Genomic DNA, 21,510 nt, shown 5'->3' on the forward strand with positions numbered 1-21,510 from the left:
AGAGAAAGGGAGAGAGGGAGAGAAAGGAAGAGAGAGAAAGGGGAAAGACAGGAAGCATCAACTCCTAGTTGCTTCATAGTAGCTTCTTGTATGTGCCTTGACCAGGCAATCCCAGGGTTTCAAACCCACGACCTCAGCATTCCAGGTCGACGCTTTATTGAATGTGCCACCACAGGTCAGGCTTCTTGTACCCAGAATCTGAACCAGAAGTTTGGGTCTAATCTGTGGAAGCATGCTCCCAATCAGGTCACATGGGTAAGGCAAAGTATATTATCTGAAACAAACACGTAACTTTTAAAAATGCATTAATATCTGTAGACACCTACCATATGTCAAGTATTATCTAGGCACTGAAACTAGTGAACAAAGCAATAGAGACTAAGATAAGTTCCCTACTCTTGTGGAAGTTTATATTCTAGAGAAAGAAAGACAAACAAATGGCAACAAAACATGCATAAGTGCTTCCACAAAACACGTGTGATTTATTGGAGGTAGAAAGGAAAACCTTAGCTCCCTCTTTGAGGGCAGCCATCTCCCATTGACCCTCTACGCCTCTGCTCATCACCTACACACACATGCATACAGAAGTTGCTGACTACTTAGCCTCAATACAGAAACCGCGCCAGTTTTTGCTGTGGAAGGAAAAAGGGTAAGAAGAGTTTTTATCTTTGGGAACCATCATCTTATCTTCCTGTATGGTTTTTTGGTTATTTCCAAAGATAAATCCAGATTGCCCCATAATTTTCTCCTCTCATCCTAGTCTATTCATTAGGGTCTCCTCCTTATTAGTTCTCTCATTTTCCACCCTCTATATACTCCACTACTTACTGCTCTCTGTACAGTCTTGTATTACAGTCTTATTATGCACAATGTTATAACATACTTTTTTCCTCTTTGAGATTAATGTTCTACATGCGTCAGAGCTAGATGATGATGTTGCTTCCTGTGAAAAGCTAACAGGCTTTCAAGCCCACAACTTTGGTCTCATGAACAGGACATTTTAATGAAGCCCTTGCTGGGTAGCTCAGTTGGTTAGAGTGTCGTCCCAATAAATTAAGGTTACAGATTCAATACCCAGTCAGGGCACATACAAGAAACAACCAATGAATGCATAAATAAGTAGAACAACAAACTGATCTCTCTCTCGTTCACCCATTCCCTCCCCCTTAAATCAATCAATCAATAACTTTTAAAAAGACTTTATATAAAATACTTAGCATAATGCCTAGGGCAATGTTATTATTAGTTTGGCCAGAATGTATATGAAATTACCACATACACCATGGATTTGTATTCCTTGAGGTACAGGCAAATTCCTTAAGATTCTACTGAACTATTCCTTAAATTACATGGAAAAGGTGTACATAGTTATATCATTCTGGGCAGAAGCTTTCCGATTCTAAAAAGATTTATGAATCCAAGTTAAGAACCCCTCAGAAACACCAATTTTATCATTTACTACCAACTTATAAATTATCACTGGGGAACAATTATTTTTTTCATTTTCTGTTGCATGAGGTTTTAGAACTGTTTCTATGTATTTATGCATTGCTGATTCCAAATCTGAAATCTGTTTTTCGGTGCATGCTCTAGGTTTTTTTTTGGGTTTTTTCTTTGGGGGGGGGGTTGTATTTTTCTGAAGTTGGAAACAGGGAGGCAGACTCCTGCATGTGCCCAACTGGGATCCACCCGGCATGCCCACCAGGGGGCGATGCTCTGTCCATCTGGGGGGTCATTCTGTTGCAACCAGAGCCATTCTAGCGCCTGAGGCAGAGGCCACAGAGCCATCCCCAGCGCCCGCACCATCTTTGCTCCAATGGAGCCTTGGCTGCAGGAGAGGAAGAGAGAGACAGAGAGAAAGGAGAGGGGGAGGGGGGAAGAAGCAGATAGGCGCTTCTCCTGTGTGCCCTGGCTGGTAATCGAACCCGGGACTCCCACACGCCAGGCTGACACTCTACCACTGAGCCAACCGGCCAGGGCCCATGCTCTAGTTTTTATGCAATTTTAATTTCTTTATGTTACAGTAATGGCATGCATTGGTTTATAAATTAGAATTAAAGGGCAATGACTCTTGGATTGAACATAACCACAAGGCAATTAATGTTTTATAAACATCACTTTTACATAATTGTGGTTGTTTTTAAAGGTAAAAAATTATTATCTGATAAAACACTCTCTTATTTTAAGATTGAATCATGGCTTCTTAGAGTAGGCGTAAATGTAAGAATAGTCCTGACACTTTCTGTTATATTTATGGCTGTTACACACTTCAGCGTCAAAGGTGCAATATTTCATCATTTGTGACACGTGCAAATATTGCCTATTTTCAAGTTCCCCTTGGCGATCAAGACAAGAATTGGGCTCCTCATATTGTGCGTCATAATTGTGAGGAAATGCTTTGTGACTGGACAAAAGGAAAACGCAAAGGAATGCCTTTTGGTATTCCCATGGTTTGGCGTGAACCTAAGGACCACAGCAGTGACTGTTATTTCTGTCTGATCCACACAAAGGGCATCAGTAAGAAAAAAAGGCATATGATCGCATATCCTAATATTCCTTCAGCAGTATGACCTATCCCACACTCTGAGACACTCCAAGCTCCAGTTTTCAATGGTTTTATTTCTTCTAAGGACAAAGAAAGTGAACATGGTGATCAAGTGTATTTTGATAAGATGCTTGAGGAAATGGTTGTAGAATCTGAAGGGTCTTCTTCTGATGCCAAGCAGTCATTAACCCCTCAGCAGTTTAGCCAACCCAAATTGAATGACTTAGTAATAATGACATAAAAATTGTCCTCGACTTTCTGAAGTATGAGGGGCGTAACTGGGTCATTTGTGTGGATCTTAAAATGGTAAATTTCCTGCTAGGACAACAGAGAGGTTTCACAAAGTATCCTTGCTTTCTGTGTTTGTGGGACAGCAGAGCTCGGGAGAAACACTGGACACAAACGGAGTGGCCGAAACGTGAAGCTCTGAAAGTAGGGATGCAAAATATTGTGAATGAATCTGTAGTTAATCCAGACAGGATCATTTTCCCCCACTTCACCTCAAACTTGGTTTAAAAAAGCAGTTTGTGGCCCTGGACGGTTGGCTCAGTGGTAGAGTGTTGGCCTGGCGTGCGGAAGTTCTGGGTTCGATTCCCAGCCAGGGCACACAGGAGAGGCGCCCATCTGCTTCTCCACCCCTTCCCCTCTCCTTCCTCTCTGTCTCTCTCTTCCCCTCCCGCAGCCGAGGCTCCATTGGAGCAAAAGATGGCCCGGGCGCTGGGGATGGCTCCTTGGAGCAAAAGATGGCCCGGGCGCTGGGGATGGCTCCTTGGCCTCTGCCCCAGGCACTAGAGTGGCTCTGGTCGTGACAGAGCGACGCCGTGTATGGGCAGAGTGTCGCCCCCTGGTGGGCGTGCCGGGTGGATCCCAGTCGGGCGCATGCGGGAGTCTGACTGCCTCCCATTTCCAGCTTCAGAAAAATCCAAAAAAAAAAAAAAAAGGCAGTTTGTTCAGGATTTGAATAGAGAAAGTGAATGCTTTTAACATATAATTTCTGCTTTTCCTGCTTTGTCTTTCGAGGAGATAAAAGCAGGTGTATTTGATGGACCTCAGATTCGAACCCTCATATGTGATGAAGAAAAGCAGAAAACTATGAACTTCTGGTTCAAAGGATGCTGTTGGCTCTCCACGACATTGGATGTAACATGAGCGTCAAGATTCACTTCCTAAACAGTCACCTTGATTAAGTTTCCTGAAAATCTTGGAGCTGTTAGTGAAGAGCAGACTACTGCTGGAGCATCAAACGAGATTGTCCTCAACAAGTACACAAACACAAGAGCTACAAACGCAAATTTTTGCCTGAATAGAATTTAAATAAGTTTTGTGCAAATTTTATGATTAAAATAAGTGTTTTAATATGTTCTATTTTGAAATTGTAGACAAATTCTGATGCAATCCTATCTTTTAGTGTATTTACTGCATTATATAAATTATTATATTTTCACAAAGATGATGCCCAAGAAGACATTCTACTTCATTATGTTAAACTAAATGTTGAAAATTTTACAATAAGATGAAAACCAATAAATATTTATTAAGTAGCAGGCACTCCATTAGGTTTATTAGTATAAAGAACACAGTCCCTGCCCTCATGCAACCCACAGTTTTTTAATAACCATTTTGTTTTCTTTTGAAATTAATAATCAGTTATCAGTGAAGCTATTTTTAGTTACCCAACAGGTATAATTTCTCCCAGCATAATCCACTCCATTCCTACCAATGTTAACCTAGTGTGCAATTTTCTGTTTTTCTCTGTGATCACATAAATATGTATTTACCCGTTTTTTCATTTCTTCTCATAAAAACAATCATACCGGACATATTATTCTACATTTCATTCTGTTCAAATGTCATGCATATCCTTCTAATCAACAAACATAAATAATTCATTTATTTTAACTATTTCACCATATTCTTTAACAGGAATGTGTCAAAATGTAGTCAACCTTTCCCATTAGTGGGCATTCAGACCATTTTAAATTTTTTTCTCAGTACAAATAATGCTGCAATTAACATTCTTATACATTTACCTTTAGGGCTTTTATGTCTCAGGGCAGATTTCAAAAGTAGGAGTGCTGGATCAACAAATATATGTTAAACTTTATGAGCTACTATTGAACTGCTTTCACAAAATTATGATAGCAGTTCACCCTTCTACCAACAATATATAAATAGCAATGCTTTCTTTTTTTTATTATTTTTCTTAATTAAGTGAGAAGTGGGAAGACAGACTCTCACTTACACCTCGACCAGGATCCACCCCACAAGCCTCCTATGGGGTGATGCTTTGCCCATGGGGCCATTGCTCCATTGCTTGGCAATCAAGCTATTTTAGTGCCTGAGGTGAGGCCATGGAGTTGTCCTCAGTGCCCGGGGCCAACTTTCTCCAACCAAGCCATGGCTATGGCAGGGGAAGAGAGAGAGAGAGACAGAGAGAGAAAAAGAAGGAGAGGGGGAGGGGTGAAGAAGCAGATGGTCATTTCTCCTGTGTGCCCTCACCAGGAATCAAACCCAGGACCATCCACATGCCGGGTAAACATTATACTGCTGAGCGAACTGGCCAGGGCCAATAACCCTGTTTTCTTCACATACCTACCAGCCCGTAATATTAATGCTCTATTAATAATTTCTGCTGAAGTAATGGGTAAAAATAATCTCTTATAAATTTTTTTTTTCTTCGTCGCAGCTCCTTAGTTGTTCATTGGTTGATTTCTCATATGTGCCTTGACCAGGGGGCTACAGCAGACCGAGTGATGCCTTGCTCGAACCAGCGACCTTGGGCTAAAGTTGGTGAGCCTTGCTCAAACCACATGAGCCCGCGCTCAAACTGGCAACCTCGGGGTCTCAAACATGGGTCCTCTATATCCCAGTCCGAAGCTCTATCCACTGCACCACTGCCTGGTCAGGCTCATAAATTTTTAATATACACAACTACGTGAGGCCTATTTTTCTATTGGATTGTTTTATATTTTTCTGGTCAATTTAGAAATGCTCGTTGTATTTAACTTTAGTCTGGCATGTGTTACAAATATTTTAGTCAAGTTGATGTCTTTTCTCTCACTAGTACTATTGACAATATACTGTGTATTTTATCTTGCTAAAAAACTTTTAGGCCTTCCTATGTCTGAATGCCCACTAATGGGAAAAGTTGACTATATTATTATTTTTATCTTATGTTTAAATCTCAAACTTAATTCTTATATGATGTAGGGGTGATAGTTCTGTTTTCTTTCAGGTGGACTGTCAATTAGGCCATCATTCTTCATTAAATAAATCTTCCCTTTTCCAATATACTTAGATATATTTGTGTATATTCCCATACTAATGATCTTTTGGAGCTATATTGTAATTTTTATTACCTAATAACACAAAAAACTCTCACTTATCTTCTGTTTCACAATTTTCTTGGCTGTTGGCTGGCTTTATTTAAAAATAAGAACTTTAAAATCATTTATTCAGCCCTGGCTGGTTGGCTCAGTGGTAGAGCATTGGCCTGGCGTGCAGGAGTCCCAGGTTCAATTCCCGGCCAGGGCACACAGGAGAAGCGCCCATCTGCTTCTCCACCCCTCTCCCTCTCCTTCCTCTCTGTCTCTCTCTTCCCCTCCCGCAGCCAAGGCTCCATTGGAGCAAAGATGGCCCGGGCGATGAGGATGGCTCTGTGGCCTCTGCCTCCCATTTCCAGCTTTGGAAAAATGCAAAAAGTAAATAAATAAATATAAATATAAAATCATTTATTCAGCAGTAGTCTAATTGAAATGCTAAAAGTTTCAAAGGAATACCATTTTTATCTAATCCAAAATACAGCAGGGTTTCTATTTGTTTAGATCTTACTTTATATCCTCTATAACAGTGGTCCCCAAAACCCTGGGCCGCAGACCGGTACTGGCCACATTATTTCCGTTTTATTTATATTTAAGTCTGAATGATGTTTTCTTTTTTAAAAATGACCAAATTCCCTCTGTTACGTCCATCTAAGACTCACTCTTGACGCTTGTCTCGGTCACGTGACACATTTATCCGTCCCACTCTACAGGCTGGTCTGTGAAAATATTTTCTGACATTAAACCAGTCCATGGCCCAAAAGAGGTTGGGGACCACTGCTCTATAAGATGTTTCCGTTTTGTTTTGTTTTTTTGTATTTTTCCAAAGTGAGAAGTGGGAGGGAGGCAGTCAGACTCCTGCATGCACCCGACTTGAATCCACCCAGCATGACCACCAGGGGGCGATGTTCTGCACATCTGGGGCATCGCTCTGTTGCGGCTGGAGCCATTCTAGTGCCTGAGGCAGAGGCCATGGAGCCATCCTCAGTGCCTGGGTCAACTTTGCTCCAATAGAGCCTTGGCTGCAGGAGGGGAAGAGAGACAGAAACAGAGAGAAAGGAGAGGGGGAAGGGTGGAGAAGCAGATGGACGCTTCTCCTGTGTCTGGCCGAAAGTTAAACCTGGGACTTCCACATGCCAGGCTAACGCTCTACTGCTAAGCCAATCAGCCAGGGCTATTTTAGTTTTCTTAATATAGATTCTAAATATTTATTATATTTATTCCACATAGTTTATAATGTTTATATTATGAATGACATTTTTTCCATTTCTAATTATAATTTGTCATTTGCCTATATTTCTCACATCTTATTTATATTTCATATACAGAGTGGGACAATAGGTTTACAGCGGTTTGTATGGAAAATATAATAAAAAATAAGAATAAACTGTTTCGTGTACTGTACTCAGAACTGTAAACGTACTTTGCCCACCCTTTATTTGTTAAAAATTGTATCAGCATGTGTAGTCATTTTTGAATTTACATTCCAATTATGCCCTAAACTTTGCCTTCTTTCCGACAATTTTCAACTAACAAACTGCCCCCCTTTCGCCCCCCAAAATAGCAATACCCATTCCCAGCAATGCAAATTTGTATCCAACATACCTTTTCCTTTTGAAAGGTGACTTTGGCATATCAGCCACAGGGATCATTTGTTCTCCTGGGCGTACCCACATGATAGGACCATCATCACTATCTTTTCGACTCTCTAACTTTAGACTAGATAGTGTCCCCCATGGCAGTGTACACTAGAGACAAATAATTACATAAAAATCAATTATTTTCATAATGTACCTTTAAATACACATCAAAGAATATCCCCCCCTTGACAAACTTTCATATATACTTTCATACTTATACCCTTGAAATACTATGCGTACACTGAAAATACTACTATATATTCACACATTTTCCATCAAAAAAATTCTATTTCAAACACACAAAGAGAATAATTATTTTTGGATGATTCACTCCCCCCAGCCCTGTTACAGATATGATTCACTATATTCATCATTTGTTATTCTTCCTTCTACCAAATATATGATGTTAGTACATTAGCAAAGCAAGCAAGTGTTCTCCATGAGAATCTATAAAAATAAAGTTAAAAAAATGGTTATCTTGAAAAGAAAGATAGCTCTCTGATTAGCTATAATCAAAACCTATTACAACAAAAAGGAAAATGAAAACAAACTGAAAATTTATTTCTGCTGAAGAGTTGCTTGACGAGGTACTTACTGGTCTAAAAAGCAGAGATTAAAATCTTTGAAAAGAAAAGGAAATGACGAAGGGTCCATGGAATGGTGAGACAAAAATAAACATCCATCCCATATCCCTTTTAAAGAAGGGGTCAAATTAAATTTCTCCAGAAAAAATGCATTTGGCTCATTTGTTTTTACTTAAAATCTGAAACATAAATATTTAAATAATGGTATTTTTAAAATACCATTCAAAAAAACACAACAAAATTCCATGATGTCACTAACTGAGAGAACATAAAAGGAACAAATGTTTAAAAGAATTAAAAAGGAAATACAAGGGATCCTTGGGTTACGACAGTCTCGACATATGACATTTCGAGATTACGCCGCTCACTCCCATAAAAACTTTAAAAAATTGAGACATGAGTGTGTCAGCTTACACCGTTAGCATCGTACTTCCGGACCATACAGGCAACACAGCTTGGCTGCACGTGGTGAAAGAATGCGCAGTAACGCAGTATATGAATGAGGGAGCTGGCATCCCTCTAGTACACTTACCTACGTCATTTTGAACTGTTACTACAGTACAGTGTACAGTACAGTATATTTATGTCTTTTTCCTTTTCCTGTGGCTTAGTTGTGTTTTCATGTTCTAGATTATAATTTTACAACTGTGTTAGAACAGGTAAGTGACTTAGGCTAGTGTGTGTTTCGACTTACAGCAAAATTGGGTTATGTCACTATCGTAGGAAGGGAACTGTGTTGTAACCCAAGGACCCCTATAAAAGGAAAATTAAATGGGGTGGAAAGAAAATGAAGGGAAAGAAATTGTTATACACACATTTAGATTAGAAAATTGAGCAACTGGAACTAAAAAAAGAAGAGATGTTCAATAGATTATGTGGTAAACAGAAGCAATAAACTGATCTTGTCACATTCTGACCTTTGAGTTACTAATTAAATAATCAGCCTAACTAGTTCAGAGATTTCGCTCTTAATGAGACAGTGCCAGCAGCCCACAAGAAATAAATATTTTCTGAAATGCAGAGACTGTTGGGGGGCAAAAAAAAATCTAGCTAGAAATCATTTAAAGACTTTAGGCCCTGGCCGGTTGGCTCAGTGGTAGAGCGTCGGCCTGGTGTGCAGAAGTCCCAGGTTCGATTACCAGCCAGGGCACACAGGAGAAGCGCCCATCTGCTTCTCCACCCTCTCTGTCTCTCTCTTCCCCTCCCGCAGCCAGGGCTCCATTGGAGCAAAAGATGGCCCGGGCGCTGGGGATGGCTCCATGGCCTCTGCCCCAGGCACTAGAATGGCTCTGGTCACGACAGAGCGACGCCCCAGATGGGCAGAGCATTGCCCCCTGGTGGGCATGCCGGGTGGATCCCGGTCAGGCGCATACAGGAATCTGTCTGACTGCCTCCCCATTTCCAGCTTCAGAAAAATACAAAAAAAAAAAAAAAAAAGACTTTAAAGGGGCCTTAAGCTATACATACATACATACATATATATATATATATATATATATATATTTTTTTTTTTTTTTTTAAAGGTCTTATTTTATGGATGAGGGAAATGAAACCCAGAAAGTTTAAATGGCTTGCCCATTTAACTCAGCTAGGTAGAGCAAAGAATGAAATGCAGATGCACAATTTCTCAGGCCAGTTTTCTACAATGCCAAAATGGCCATTCCCTTCTCCTAAGCACTTTAATTTAGTAGACATCCTTCCTGTACTTCTTAAATCCTCTGGTACTCAGTTTATAGTTAATAAACAGAAGAAACTTAATTTCCTAAAGTGGAAATTACAGGCAAGTAATATTTTGGGGTTCACCACTTAGCTTTTTCATTACAATTAGTACCTGAGAAGTCATAAACATACACTACATTAGAATATAGTTTCTCATCTCCTCCTTTCCTTCCCTCCAATTCAAATAAAAAAAATGTTTATAATTCTGAAACAACCATCTGTATCACCTGTAGCATGAAAGTAACACTCACAATTTAGAATGGTTGATACTGTTTTCTCTTACCTTTAAAAATGGTGAATCTTCCAACATGTCAAGGAACTCAGGGAAGTAATCTCCCACTTCTTCATCAACTGCTCCCACCAAGCTGATCTGTCGCATTGGGCCAGCTCTGTAAGTACCACGAGAATACGTTCTTTTTACCTGAAGGATATGGAATAAATTGAAAGTTATACATCTGATAATGTTTGTTTGCACTGTGTAACATTAAATTATATTATCCAAAACTATTAGAACATAATGTGAAGCAAACAAAACAAAATAAGCCTTTACAAACAGTAAAAAAATAAGTCATTTTTAAAAACCATCTAGGAAAAAAATATCTGCACTAAATCAAGCTATTTTACCTTCCCTAGCTATGCCTGCCTAGACACTGTATGAGTAAACAGTTGAGGTAAACAGCATACACAATTCTAGGAAACTGACCATAAGCTTTTATAGTACATAAGTTCATTATTTGATCAATGATGCCACTGAAATTACATTCAAAAGTTCATAACTACAGTTTTCCAAATGGTCCATATCTTTTTATCAGAATTTTCAAAAGTACACATTGTGAAAACATTAACTATCACCAGAGGCTTGTATAGCCATCTAAAGGGTGACCGGGAATAATCTTCCCTTCCAGATCTTACCATATTAATTAGGGTCCAGTTTACATTTCTAACTCTTGATGAAAAACTACTAGAGATTGAAAACCAGGAATCCTAGATCCCAAATCTACCTTTGCTATCTACCAGCAATGTGACATCATTTAAATTAAATTTTAGTTTCATTAACTAGAATAATTTACCTCAGACTGCTGAAGAAAATTTATTATATAAAATCATCTGTACGGTGCTATCAAATGGGTATTACTATTCAAATATCAACCAAAATTAAACAGCCTACACCTCAAGAATCACTGGTACGTAATTTTTCACAAGAACATTTAAACCTTGCAATTAGACCTATGCCTTTTCATATATATAATAACATTAGCAAACAAGTCCTTTTTCAGTAAAACAACTTTCTCACATAAACAACATTAAGCTAAATCCTAATTATTTTTTTCTCTGGATTAGACTTTGTGGCCACTACATTTAGAGAAATAAAACTGTCTCAGTTTACCTGGGTCTATCCCAGTTTTAAAAAATAATTTTAAAAAACCATTAATATTTAACATTAACATTATTAAACTATAGAGGAAGGGTAAGTACAATTAATAATCAGAAACAAAGAATTATTAAAAATTTAACATTCAGCCCTATTAAAATTTCTCTATTTAAATTTTAAGTAAAAACATGTATCATTTAGTAACCCAAAAAGAGGTAAAGCTTCTTGGGTGGTTATATTAAAGGCAAATGATGTATTTTATCTTATACCATAAATACTTTACTAACTGTGATTTAATCAGATGTTATCATCTTAGGTTAGAATGATCATTCTGTTCATTAAAGAGATTTACTGCCCTGGCCGGTTGGCTCAGCGGTAGAGCGTCGGCCTAGCGTGCGGAGGACCCGGGTTCGATTCCCGGCCAGGGCACACAGGAGAAGCGCCCATTTGCTTCTCCACCCCTCCGCCGCGCTTTCCTCTGTCTCTCTCTTCCCCTCCCGCAGCCAAGGCTCCATTGGAGCAAAGATGGCCCGGGCGCTGGGGATGGCTCTGTGGCCTCTGCCTCAGGCGCTAGAGTGGCTCTGGTCGCAACATGGCGACGTCCAGGATGGGCAGAGCATCGCCCCCTGGTGGGCAGAGCGTCGCCCCTGGTGGGCGTGCCGGGTGGATCCCGGTCGGGCGCATGCGGGAGTCTGTCAGACTGCCTCTCCCTGTTTCCAGCTTCAGAAAAATGAAAAAAAAAAAAAAGAAAAAGAGATTTACTGCCTGACCAGTCGGTGGTGCAATGGATAAAGCGTCGAACTGGGACACAGAGTTCCCAGGTTCAAAATCCTGAGGTAACTGGCTTGAGCAAGGGGTCACTTGGTCTGCTGTGGTCCCGTCAAGTAACATATGAGAAAGCAACCCATGAAGAACTAAGGTGCCACAACGAAGAACTGATGCTTCTCATCTCTCTTCCTTCCTGTCTGCCTGTCCCTATCTGTCCCTCTCTCTGTGTCTCAAAAAAAAAAAAAGATTACTGACCCAGCCATGTCACTTCATTCAAATTATACCTTTACATTAACTTCCCAGTTTACAAATGTTCTTTGTTTAAAAATAAAATGAAACATGTCTAAATCAGTACAGACCTAAATATTAAAATCTTTAACATAAAATAAAACAGGACAAACTTGATTTTTCTTCCCTTTCCTGTCAATTTTGGGGTTACCTAAAAAGAGGCCTCTTGATGATTTTTTTTAAAGAATGGTCCTGGCCCTGGCCGGTTGGCTCAGTGGTAGAGCGTCGGCCTGGTTGGCAGGAGTCCCAGGTTCGATTCCCAGCCAGGGCACACAGGAGAGGCGCCCATCTGCTTCTCCACCCCTCCCCCTCTCCTTCCTCTCTCTCTCTCTCTCTCTCTCTCTTCCCCTCCCGCAGCCAAGGCTCCACTGGAGCAGAATTTGCCCTGGAGCTGGGGATGGCTCTGTGGCCTCTGCCTCAGGCGCTAGAATGGCTCTCATTGCAACAGAGCATCGCCCCCTGGTGGGCAGAGCATTGCCCCCTGGTGGGCATGCCGGGTGGATCCCAGTCGGGCACATGCGGGAGTCTGTCTGACTGCCTGCCCGTTTCCAACTTCAGAAAAATACAAAAAATAAAAATAAATAAAAAATAAAAGAATGGTCCTATTAAAATACATAAGTATTTCAAAGGATATTTGGGAGAAAATTTTGAAAAATAACATGCCTGGCCTGACCAGGCAGTGGCACAGTAGATGAAACCCTGAGGTCGCCGGCTTGAGTGCAGGCTCATCCAGCTTGAGTGAGGGGTCACTGGCTTGAGCATGGGATTATAAACATGACCCCATGGTCACTGGCTTGAGCCCAAAGGTTGCTAGCTTGAGCCCAAGGTAACTGGCTTAAGCCAGGGGTCACTCGCTCTGCTGTAATCCTCTTGGTCTAGGCACATATGAGAAATCAATCACTGAACAACTAAGGAGCTGCAACGAAGAACTGATGCTTCTTACCTCTCTCCCTCCTTTCTGTCTGTCCCTCTATCTTTATTTTAAAAAACAAAAAAGATAAATAAATTTTTAAAAAGTAATGTGCTTGGCTCAGTGGTAGAGTGTTGGCCCAGCATGTGGATGTCCCGAGTTTGATTCCCAGTCAGGACACTCAGGAGAAGCATTGCTTCTTCACCCCTCCCCCTCTCACTTCACACTTCTCTTTCTCTCTCTTCCCCTCCTGCAGCCATGGGTCAATTGGAGCAAGTTGGCCCAGGCACTGAGGATGGCTCCATGGCTTCCACCTCAGGTCCTAAAAGCTCTGTTGCTTAGCATGTCCATGTTGCAATGCCCCACATGGACACAAAGAATCACCCCCTAGTGGGTTTGTCAGGTGAATCCCAGTCAGGGCGCATGTAGGAGTCTGTCACTGACTCCCCTCCTCTCACTGAAAGAAAAAAAAAAAAAAAGCAATATAGACTCTACTTGTATTATAATCTCAAATTTTGTATTTGAATCTTTATAGTTAGTTCTTGTCACTTCACGACAAATATATATCTATAGAGGGGGTCCTCAGGTTAAAACACAGTTCTGTTTTTACAACAGTGACATAACCCAAATTTTGGTGTAAGTTGAAACATATCACTTACCTATCCTAACACAGTTGTAAAATCATAATCTAGAACAGAAAAACACAACTAAGCCACACAAAAATACTGTGTATTTTTCCACCATACACAATCAAACTAGTTTGCCCACGTAGTCCATAAGTACGATGCTAATAGCATAAGCCAAAACACTCCTGTCTCAATTTTTTAAAGTTTTTATCAGAATGTCATAAACTTGAAATGTCGTATGCCGAGACTGTCATAACCCGAGAACCCCCTGTATTATATGTAAAATTCACTTACACACATAATTTGCTATAAAGAAATACAGGTCCCGCCTGACCTGTGGTGGCGCAGTGGGATAAAGCATCAACCTGGAACACTGAGGTCGCCGGTTCGAAACCTTGGGCTTGCCTGGTCAAGGCACATATGGGAGTTGATGCTTCCTGCTCCTCCCCCCTTCTCTCTCTCTCTCCCCTCTAAAAAAAAAAATCAATAAAATATTTAAAAAAAAATACAGGTCCCTCTCCTTTTTCACCAAAATGTGCTAAAACGGAGTACATTTAGTTTGTTAAAAACCACAGGTAAATTCCACTAGAAAATGTGGTCTTTTCAAAACTATGTATTCTTTGCTATCATGTTTAAAACAAAATACCATTTGCCTGACCAGGTGGTGGCACAGTAGATAGAACATTGACATGAAACTTCACTGATACTGAGGTTTGAAACCCTAAGGTCACCACCTGAGTGCAGGCTCATCCAGCTCAAGCGTGGGATCATAGAAATGACCTCATAGTTGCTGGCTTGAGCCCAAGTTTGCTGGCTTGAGCAAAGGGTCACTTGCTCTGTTGTAGCTCCCTCCCTGGTCAAGCCACATAAGAGAAAACAATCAATGAACAACTAAGGTGCCGCAACGAGTTAATGCTTCTGATCTCTCTCCCTTGTCTTTCTCTCGATTAAAAAAAATATATAGCAATTTTCTTCTATAACATCTATTCTCTAAATATTCAATCTACTAATGTGATAACCTAATAGTATGTCTACAGCCATAACACTGAGCATGCTCAATCTCCACTGATCTTGTAAGCTAAGCAGAGTCAGGCCTGGTTAGTTCTTGATAACCAATAGGATAAATATAGATATATTTAAATTTAAAACTAAAATTAAAAGAAAGTCATCAAAATATTAGTCTGTGAAACTATTTAAATTTTAAAACACACTAATAAAATTTTTAATTATATGCCATACAACACTTTCTAGTGTATTAATTTTTTTAGAGAGAGGAAGAATGTGAGAGAGAGAGAGGGGGGAGACAGGAAAACCAATCTGCTCCTTTACATGCCCTGACCAAGGACTGAACCAGCAACCTCTGGGCTTCGGGACAAGGCTCTAACCAACTGAGCTATCCAGCCAGGTATGATACTTTCTCGTTTAATAATGCAATACTTTACACACTAAATTAGTTGGAACCAAATATTTACTATTTTAAACATGACAAATTACAAATAACAATGTATTCAAATGAAAAAAAGCATACAGCTCTTAATGAAATATATACATGGCATGTAAGCCATCCATATAGAAGAATATAATCCACATACTTTTCACAAAAGTAAATATTTCTTAATTTAAGTGACAATTATTTTACTGCAAATGTATATATATATAACACAAATATGCAGTTTCCCCTATTTTATGGAATAAAAGTAAATCTACAATATCATAAAAACCCTCAATTCTCCAAAACTCATCTATCCAACCATTACAACTCAAGGACAGTAGGGTGAGGGCAGAAAATAGGTACGGTTTGAAAGAATCTTTTCTTTTTTTTTTTTTTTTTTTTTTTTTTTTTGTATTTTTCTGAAGCTGGAAACGAGGAGAGACAGTCAGACAGACTCCCGCATGCCCCCGACCAGGATCCACCCGGCACGCCCACCAGAGGCGACACTCTACCCACCAGGGGGCGATGCTCTGCCCCTCCGGGGCATCGCTCTTTTGTGACCAGAGCCACTCCAGCGCCTGGGGCAGAGGCCAAGGAGCCATCCCAGCCCCCGGGCCATCCTTGCTCCAACGGAGCCTCGCTGCCGGAGGGGAAGAGAGAGACAGAGAGAAAGGAGAGGGGGAGGAATGGAGAAGCAGATGGGCGCCTCTCCTGTGTGCCCTGGCCGGGAATCAAACCCGGGACCTCTGCACGCCAGGCCGACACTCTACCACTGAGCCAATTGGCCAGGGCCTGAAAGAATCTTTAAAGAGCCAAAACAAATACCATAAAGACTACGACTCTTAAAAGTGTACTCTTATTACATATATATGTTTCTACAATAGGCATTATTCTAATTAATCTTTAAAATGATAAAGGAGCCTGACCAGGCGGTGGCGCAGTGGATAGAGTGTTGGACTGGGATGAGAAAGGACCCAGGTTCAAGACCCCGAGGTCGCCAGCTTGAGCGCAAGCTCATCTGGCTTGAGCAAAAAGCTCACCAGCTTGGACCCGAGAGGTCACCGGCTTGAGCAAGGGGTTACTCGGTCTACTGAAGGCCCGCGGTCAAGGCACATATGAGAAAGCAATCAATAAAAAAATAAGTTGTCGCATCAAAAAACTGATGATTGATGCTTCTCATCTCTCTCTGTTCCTGTCTATCCCTATCTATCCCTCTCTGACTCTCTCTCTGTCCCTGTAAAAAATAAAATAAAATAAAAATAAAACAAAATAAAATGATAAAGGATAAAATCCTATAAATTTAGAAGGGGAAGAGGGGCAAGAGACAAGCACAGCTACAGCTCCCTTAGGACATCAGTATTATAACATCATAATGACAAACCTAGACTGAAAATAAAGAATTAAATCAAGCTGCATACGCTCAGTAAAAAAGCTATCTTCATTAAAATCTCGGTATTTAAAATTATGTGCTTCCACTGTCTAGAAAAATCTATCTGGAAAACCTCACATACTAAAGACACAAGACATGAGATTACTATATTTGTTTCTATTCATTTAAGTAAACATTTGAGTAGTGAGTTTTTTTAAATATTTTATTTATTCATTTTAGAGAGGAAAGAGAGAGAGAGACAGGGGGGAGGAGCTGGAAGCATCAACTCCCATATGTACCTTGACCAGGCAAGCCCAGGGTTTCGAACTGGCAACCTCAGCATTTCCAGGTTGACGCTTTATCCACTGCGCCACCACAGGTCAGGCTGAGTAGTGAGTTTTATCATGCTCCTTGACCCTCAGGAGTGAGCAGTTTTTCAAAAAATGAAATTAATTCCAGTTACAGTTTTATTAACTTAAAATCATGTTTGTCTGATAACCAATTTATGGAAAGAAGAACAACATACATTTGCCCTTTTTTAATGTGTTGCCTTTCACATTTATAAAATAAAAATTTTTGTACAATTGTACTCTGGATGGTCAGGAGGCACGAGCACATACATGAATGTTCGTACTACTCAAAGGGTTAACCATCAGTTTTTTGATGCAGTTTAAAAATTTACCTGAAGCCTGACCAGGCGGTGGCGCAGTGGATAGAGCATTGGACTGGGATGCCAAGGACCCAGGTTCGAGACTCCGAGGTCACCAGCTTGAGCGCGGGCTCATCTGGCTTGAGCAAAATTAAAAAAAAAAAAATGCTCACCAGCTTAGACCCAAGGTCGCTGGCTCAAGCAAGGGGTTATTCGGTCTGCTGAAGGCCCGCAGTCAAGGCACATATGAGAAAGCAATCAATGAACAACTAAGGTGTCGCAATGAAAAACTGATGATTGATTCTTCTCATCTCTCTCCGTTTCCTGTCTGTCTGTCCCTATCTATTCCTCTCTCTGACTCTCTCTCTCTCTGTCCCTGTAAAGGAAAAAAAAAATTTGCCTGAAAATATCAAGACATGTCCCTGTTTTAAAACATATCCTATATATTTCCTACAAGAGAAATGCAGAGTTATAGAGTACACATACTGTTCTTCCCAATTTACGTATAGTACTCTCAAAAGATGACACAATAAAAGATTAAAATGATATATATTTGCAAACATTTAATTTAAATAAGTTCATATTTAATTAGTGCCTTTTTGAACAGATGTTAGATTTTTTGTTTGTTTGTATTTTTTTGTATTTTTCCGAAGCTGGAAACAAGGAGGCAGTCAGACAGACTCCCACATGCACCCGACCGGGATCCACCCGGCATGCCCACCAGGGGGCGATGCTCTGCCCATCTTGGGGCGTCGCTCTGCCGCAATCAGAGCCATTCTAGCGCCTGAGGCAGAGGCCACAGAGCCATCCTCAGCACCCGGGCAAACTCTGCTCCAGTGGAGCCTTGGCTGCGGGAGGGGAAGAGATAGAGAGAGAGGAAGGAGAGGGGGAGGGGTGGAGAAACAGATGGGCACCTCTCCTGTGTGCCTTGGCCAGGAATCGAACCCAGGAATCCTGCATGCCAGGCTGACGCTCTACCACTGAGCCAACCGGCCAGGGCCCAGATGTTAGATTTTTAGTTTAAATCTCCTTATAGTCCCATACCCCCCTAAAACCTACCACCATTATAACTACATTTTAACTTTCTCCTCATATTTTTTTTTATAAATGTTATAAAGGGAAAGAAAAAAGCAGGAAATAGGAGACTTCTTATACCCACTGCCAGTAAATGTCAGTAACAAAATCTCAAGTTTCAGTTAATGGAAAATGAGTTACACATTTAATTAAATTACACTTAAACTAAAATCCTACTCATTATTCCTTGTATAAAGTAATCTTAAAAAAATAAACAAACCTTATGATCCTGAGGTTGGCATACTACAAAAAAAAAAGGTAGCCTTACTGACAGGAAATATATTGCCAAATATAAACCTCTAAGACTTATTAATAGTGCTTTCTCTTATTTTACTTATAAAAATTACTGTAACAAGGTAAGAAGCAATAACTATGAACAATGACTCACTGGAAACAACTTGGTGTTTCCCAAAAAGTGTTCCCTATTGTGTCAGTCTGTGAAGCAAGAATTCTATAGTCCATTAAGTTTGGAAAACTGTACCTGCTTAGGAAGTTCACCACACACACTGGCTATTAGTTTCTAAGAAGTGTCACAGTACATAACTTACATGGCCCAGCATCACACAAATTATATTGAATTCAAAACCTGTTTTTCTTATAGTTGTTTTAGTATACCTAGCCATACTCAAGATATTAAAAGTTACAAAGAATATTTTAATAGTGATCCATAATAAGTCATTCAATATTGGTAACTCCCTTTCTTCCCCTAGAAGATATAATGTTTTCAGCTAGTATCAGCATCCATCTGAAGAAAATACAAAAATAGGACAGTTATTAGAACCAAACATTTAAGGGGGTGATAGCAGAAGAGTCTGTTGTTCAATTCTTCTAGTTAGTTTTGTAGGAGTCTATGGAGATAAAACCAGGAGATGAGAGAGGGGAGTCTCGTACTTTAAAAAACAGGCCAGCTCTGGCCAATCAGCTCAGACAGTTAGAGGGTCAACCCATAACACCAAGGTTTTGCAGGTTTGATACCAGGTTGGGGCACTTATAAGAAGCAACCAATGAATGCCAAACTAAGTGGAACTACAAATGAATGTCTATCTTTCATCTCTCTTTCTTCCTCTGTCTCTCTAAGAGCAATCAATAAATACAAACAATGTGTTTTAAAAAGCAAGGCCAGCTCACTATATTCTTACAAAGGCAACCCAAACGTCTAACATAAATAAGGGTGCCACAAGAGGGAGCCATTCCCCACAACACCTGGCATGTCCTTTCAAATAAAAATAAGTAGTAACATCTAATCAACATTTCATATAAAAAATATCCACATAATTTCAGCTAAAATAACAATGATGTTATTGTTTACCTTAAAATTATTACACTTCTGGGAGGATGCTTTAACAACCAAGCTATCTGGCAAGGGCTAAAATTATTAGAATAAAGAAAAATGACCCTCAATTAGATCATCCGATACCTGCCATGATAGTCTGTATAGATCAGTTCACAAGCATTCAAGGATGTGACAGGCACAATTGATCAAAATTAAAATTCAGCACAAAGGCAGGCAATTGTTCAAAGATGGCTTATCAAATCATCTTTAATGACCTAGCACAGTAAATGACCTCAGTGTGAAGACAAATGTTACTTTTCTCTCCTCATTCTGTAGACAGGCAAGCCTAACACAGATCAGATCAGGCTTAATTGTCTCACTATTAAAATATTAGCCTTTTAATCATGAATTAACTAACACCTTGACTTTAGTTATTTGATACAAACAACTTAGAACCAGAATGAAATATAAAACAAGATTTAGAGTTTGGGAAAGGGTGAATGGTAAATTATAAGAAAACTGCTTCAGTTTTCATTTTCTCACAGGTCTTACTACAGGGTTCAGACTGTGTGCTGATTAAATATTAAGTGACAAGATAGAAATCTCATAAACTTGGTTTAGGTTCCACAAGCCACTGGTAGTCAGAGCCATCACGTTATACAATCTGGAGAGTGTTATTCACATTATTGTGAATGGCTACAGTGACAATTTATGCCATCATATAGTACAGCGACCATGCTGATAGTATATATTAATTCTTTGGGTCTAAGCTAAACACAAACATGAAAGTATAAATGCCTCTCATAAAATTCGAACTAATGGATTTTTATTTATAAAATTCCAAGCTTCACTATTTGAACACAAGAGAAAAAATACATAATTTAACATTATATACACTTTATCCATTAAAATGTTAATTAATTACATAGGCATTATCATGAATTTCTTTGACACCGCTATATGTATTTTCCAAACCAATATTAAATAAAAAGAAAGGTCAAATAAAAGAATAAAAGACACTTTTCTCTACAAACTCAGTCTATTATCTCTTCTCACATGTTTCTGGGTCTTTTGGATACTCCTTTTTGGACTGGTTTTAACTGAGATCAAAGGTTTTTCAAAATAATAGAATTAAAAATGGACCCTGGCCTGTTTGCTCAGTGGCTAGAGTGTTAGCCCAGCATATAAACATCCTGAGTTTGATTCCCAGTAAGGGCAAACAGGAGAAGCAACCATCTGCTTGCTTCTCTCCCCATCTCTCTCCTGCTTCTCTCCCTCTTCCCCTCCCACAGCCAGTGATTCCACTGGTTTGAGCAACAGCCTCAGACACAGAAGATAGCTTGGTTGGTCCAAGCACATCAGCCTCCAGTGCTAAAAATAGCTCAGTTGATTCAAGCATTGGCCCCAGATGGGGTTTGCCAGGTAGATCCTGCTCAGGGTTCATGCGGGAGTCTATCTCCTCTCCTCTCACTTAAAAAAAGAATAAAAAGAAAAAAGGAATTAAAAACTACAGTTAAAGGCTTACAATTTTTTTTTTTTTTTTTTTTTTTTTTTTTGTATTTTTCCGAAGCTGGAAAGGGGGAGAGACAGTCAGACAGACTCCCACATGCGCCCGACCGGGATCCACCCGGCACGCCCACCAGGGGGCAACGCTCTGCCCACCAGGGGGCGATGCCCTGCCCCTATGGGGCGTCGCTCTGTTGCGACCAGAGCCTCTCCAGCGCCTGGGGCAGAGGCCAAGGAGCCATCCCCAGGGCCCGGGCCATCCTTGCTCCAATGGAGCCTCGCTGCGGGAGGGGAAGAGAGAGACAGAGAGAAAGGAGAGGGGGAGGAGTGGAGAAGCAGATGGGCGCCTCTCCTGTGTGCCCTGGCTGGGAATCGAACCAGGGACCCCTTGCACGCCAGGCCGACGCTCTACCGCTGAGCCAACCGGCCAGGGCC

At 40.3% G+C, this 21,510-nt stretch overlaps 1 protein-coding gene across 1 annotated transcript in view; it reads right to left on the reverse strand.

Moving 5' to 3' along the window:
• The window catches only part of RSBN1L (round spermatid basic protein 1 like), a 106,341-nt gene that overhangs the window by 15,975 nt on the left and 68,856 nt on the right, over window positions 1-21,510 (reverse strand). Inside the window, exons 4-5 of the mRNA XM_066240556.1 lie at window positions 10,092-10,229; window positions 7,471-7,613 (exon numbers count right to left, since the gene is read on the reverse strand). Coding sequence (XP_066096653.1) covers window positions 7,471-7,613; window positions 10,092-10,229 — 281 coding nt within the window. The remainder of the gene's footprint in view (window positions 1-7,470; window positions 7,614-10,091; window positions 10,230-21,510) is intronic.

Source organism: Saccopteryx bilineata, chromosome 7 (genome assembly GCF_036850765.1).
Source record: "Saccopteryx bilineata isolate mSacBil1 chromosome 7, mSacBil1_pri_phased_curated, whole genome shotgun sequence".
Classification (NCBI taxonomy): Eukaryota; Metazoa; Chordata; class Mammalia; order Chiroptera; family Emballonuridae; genus Saccopteryx; species Saccopteryx bilineata.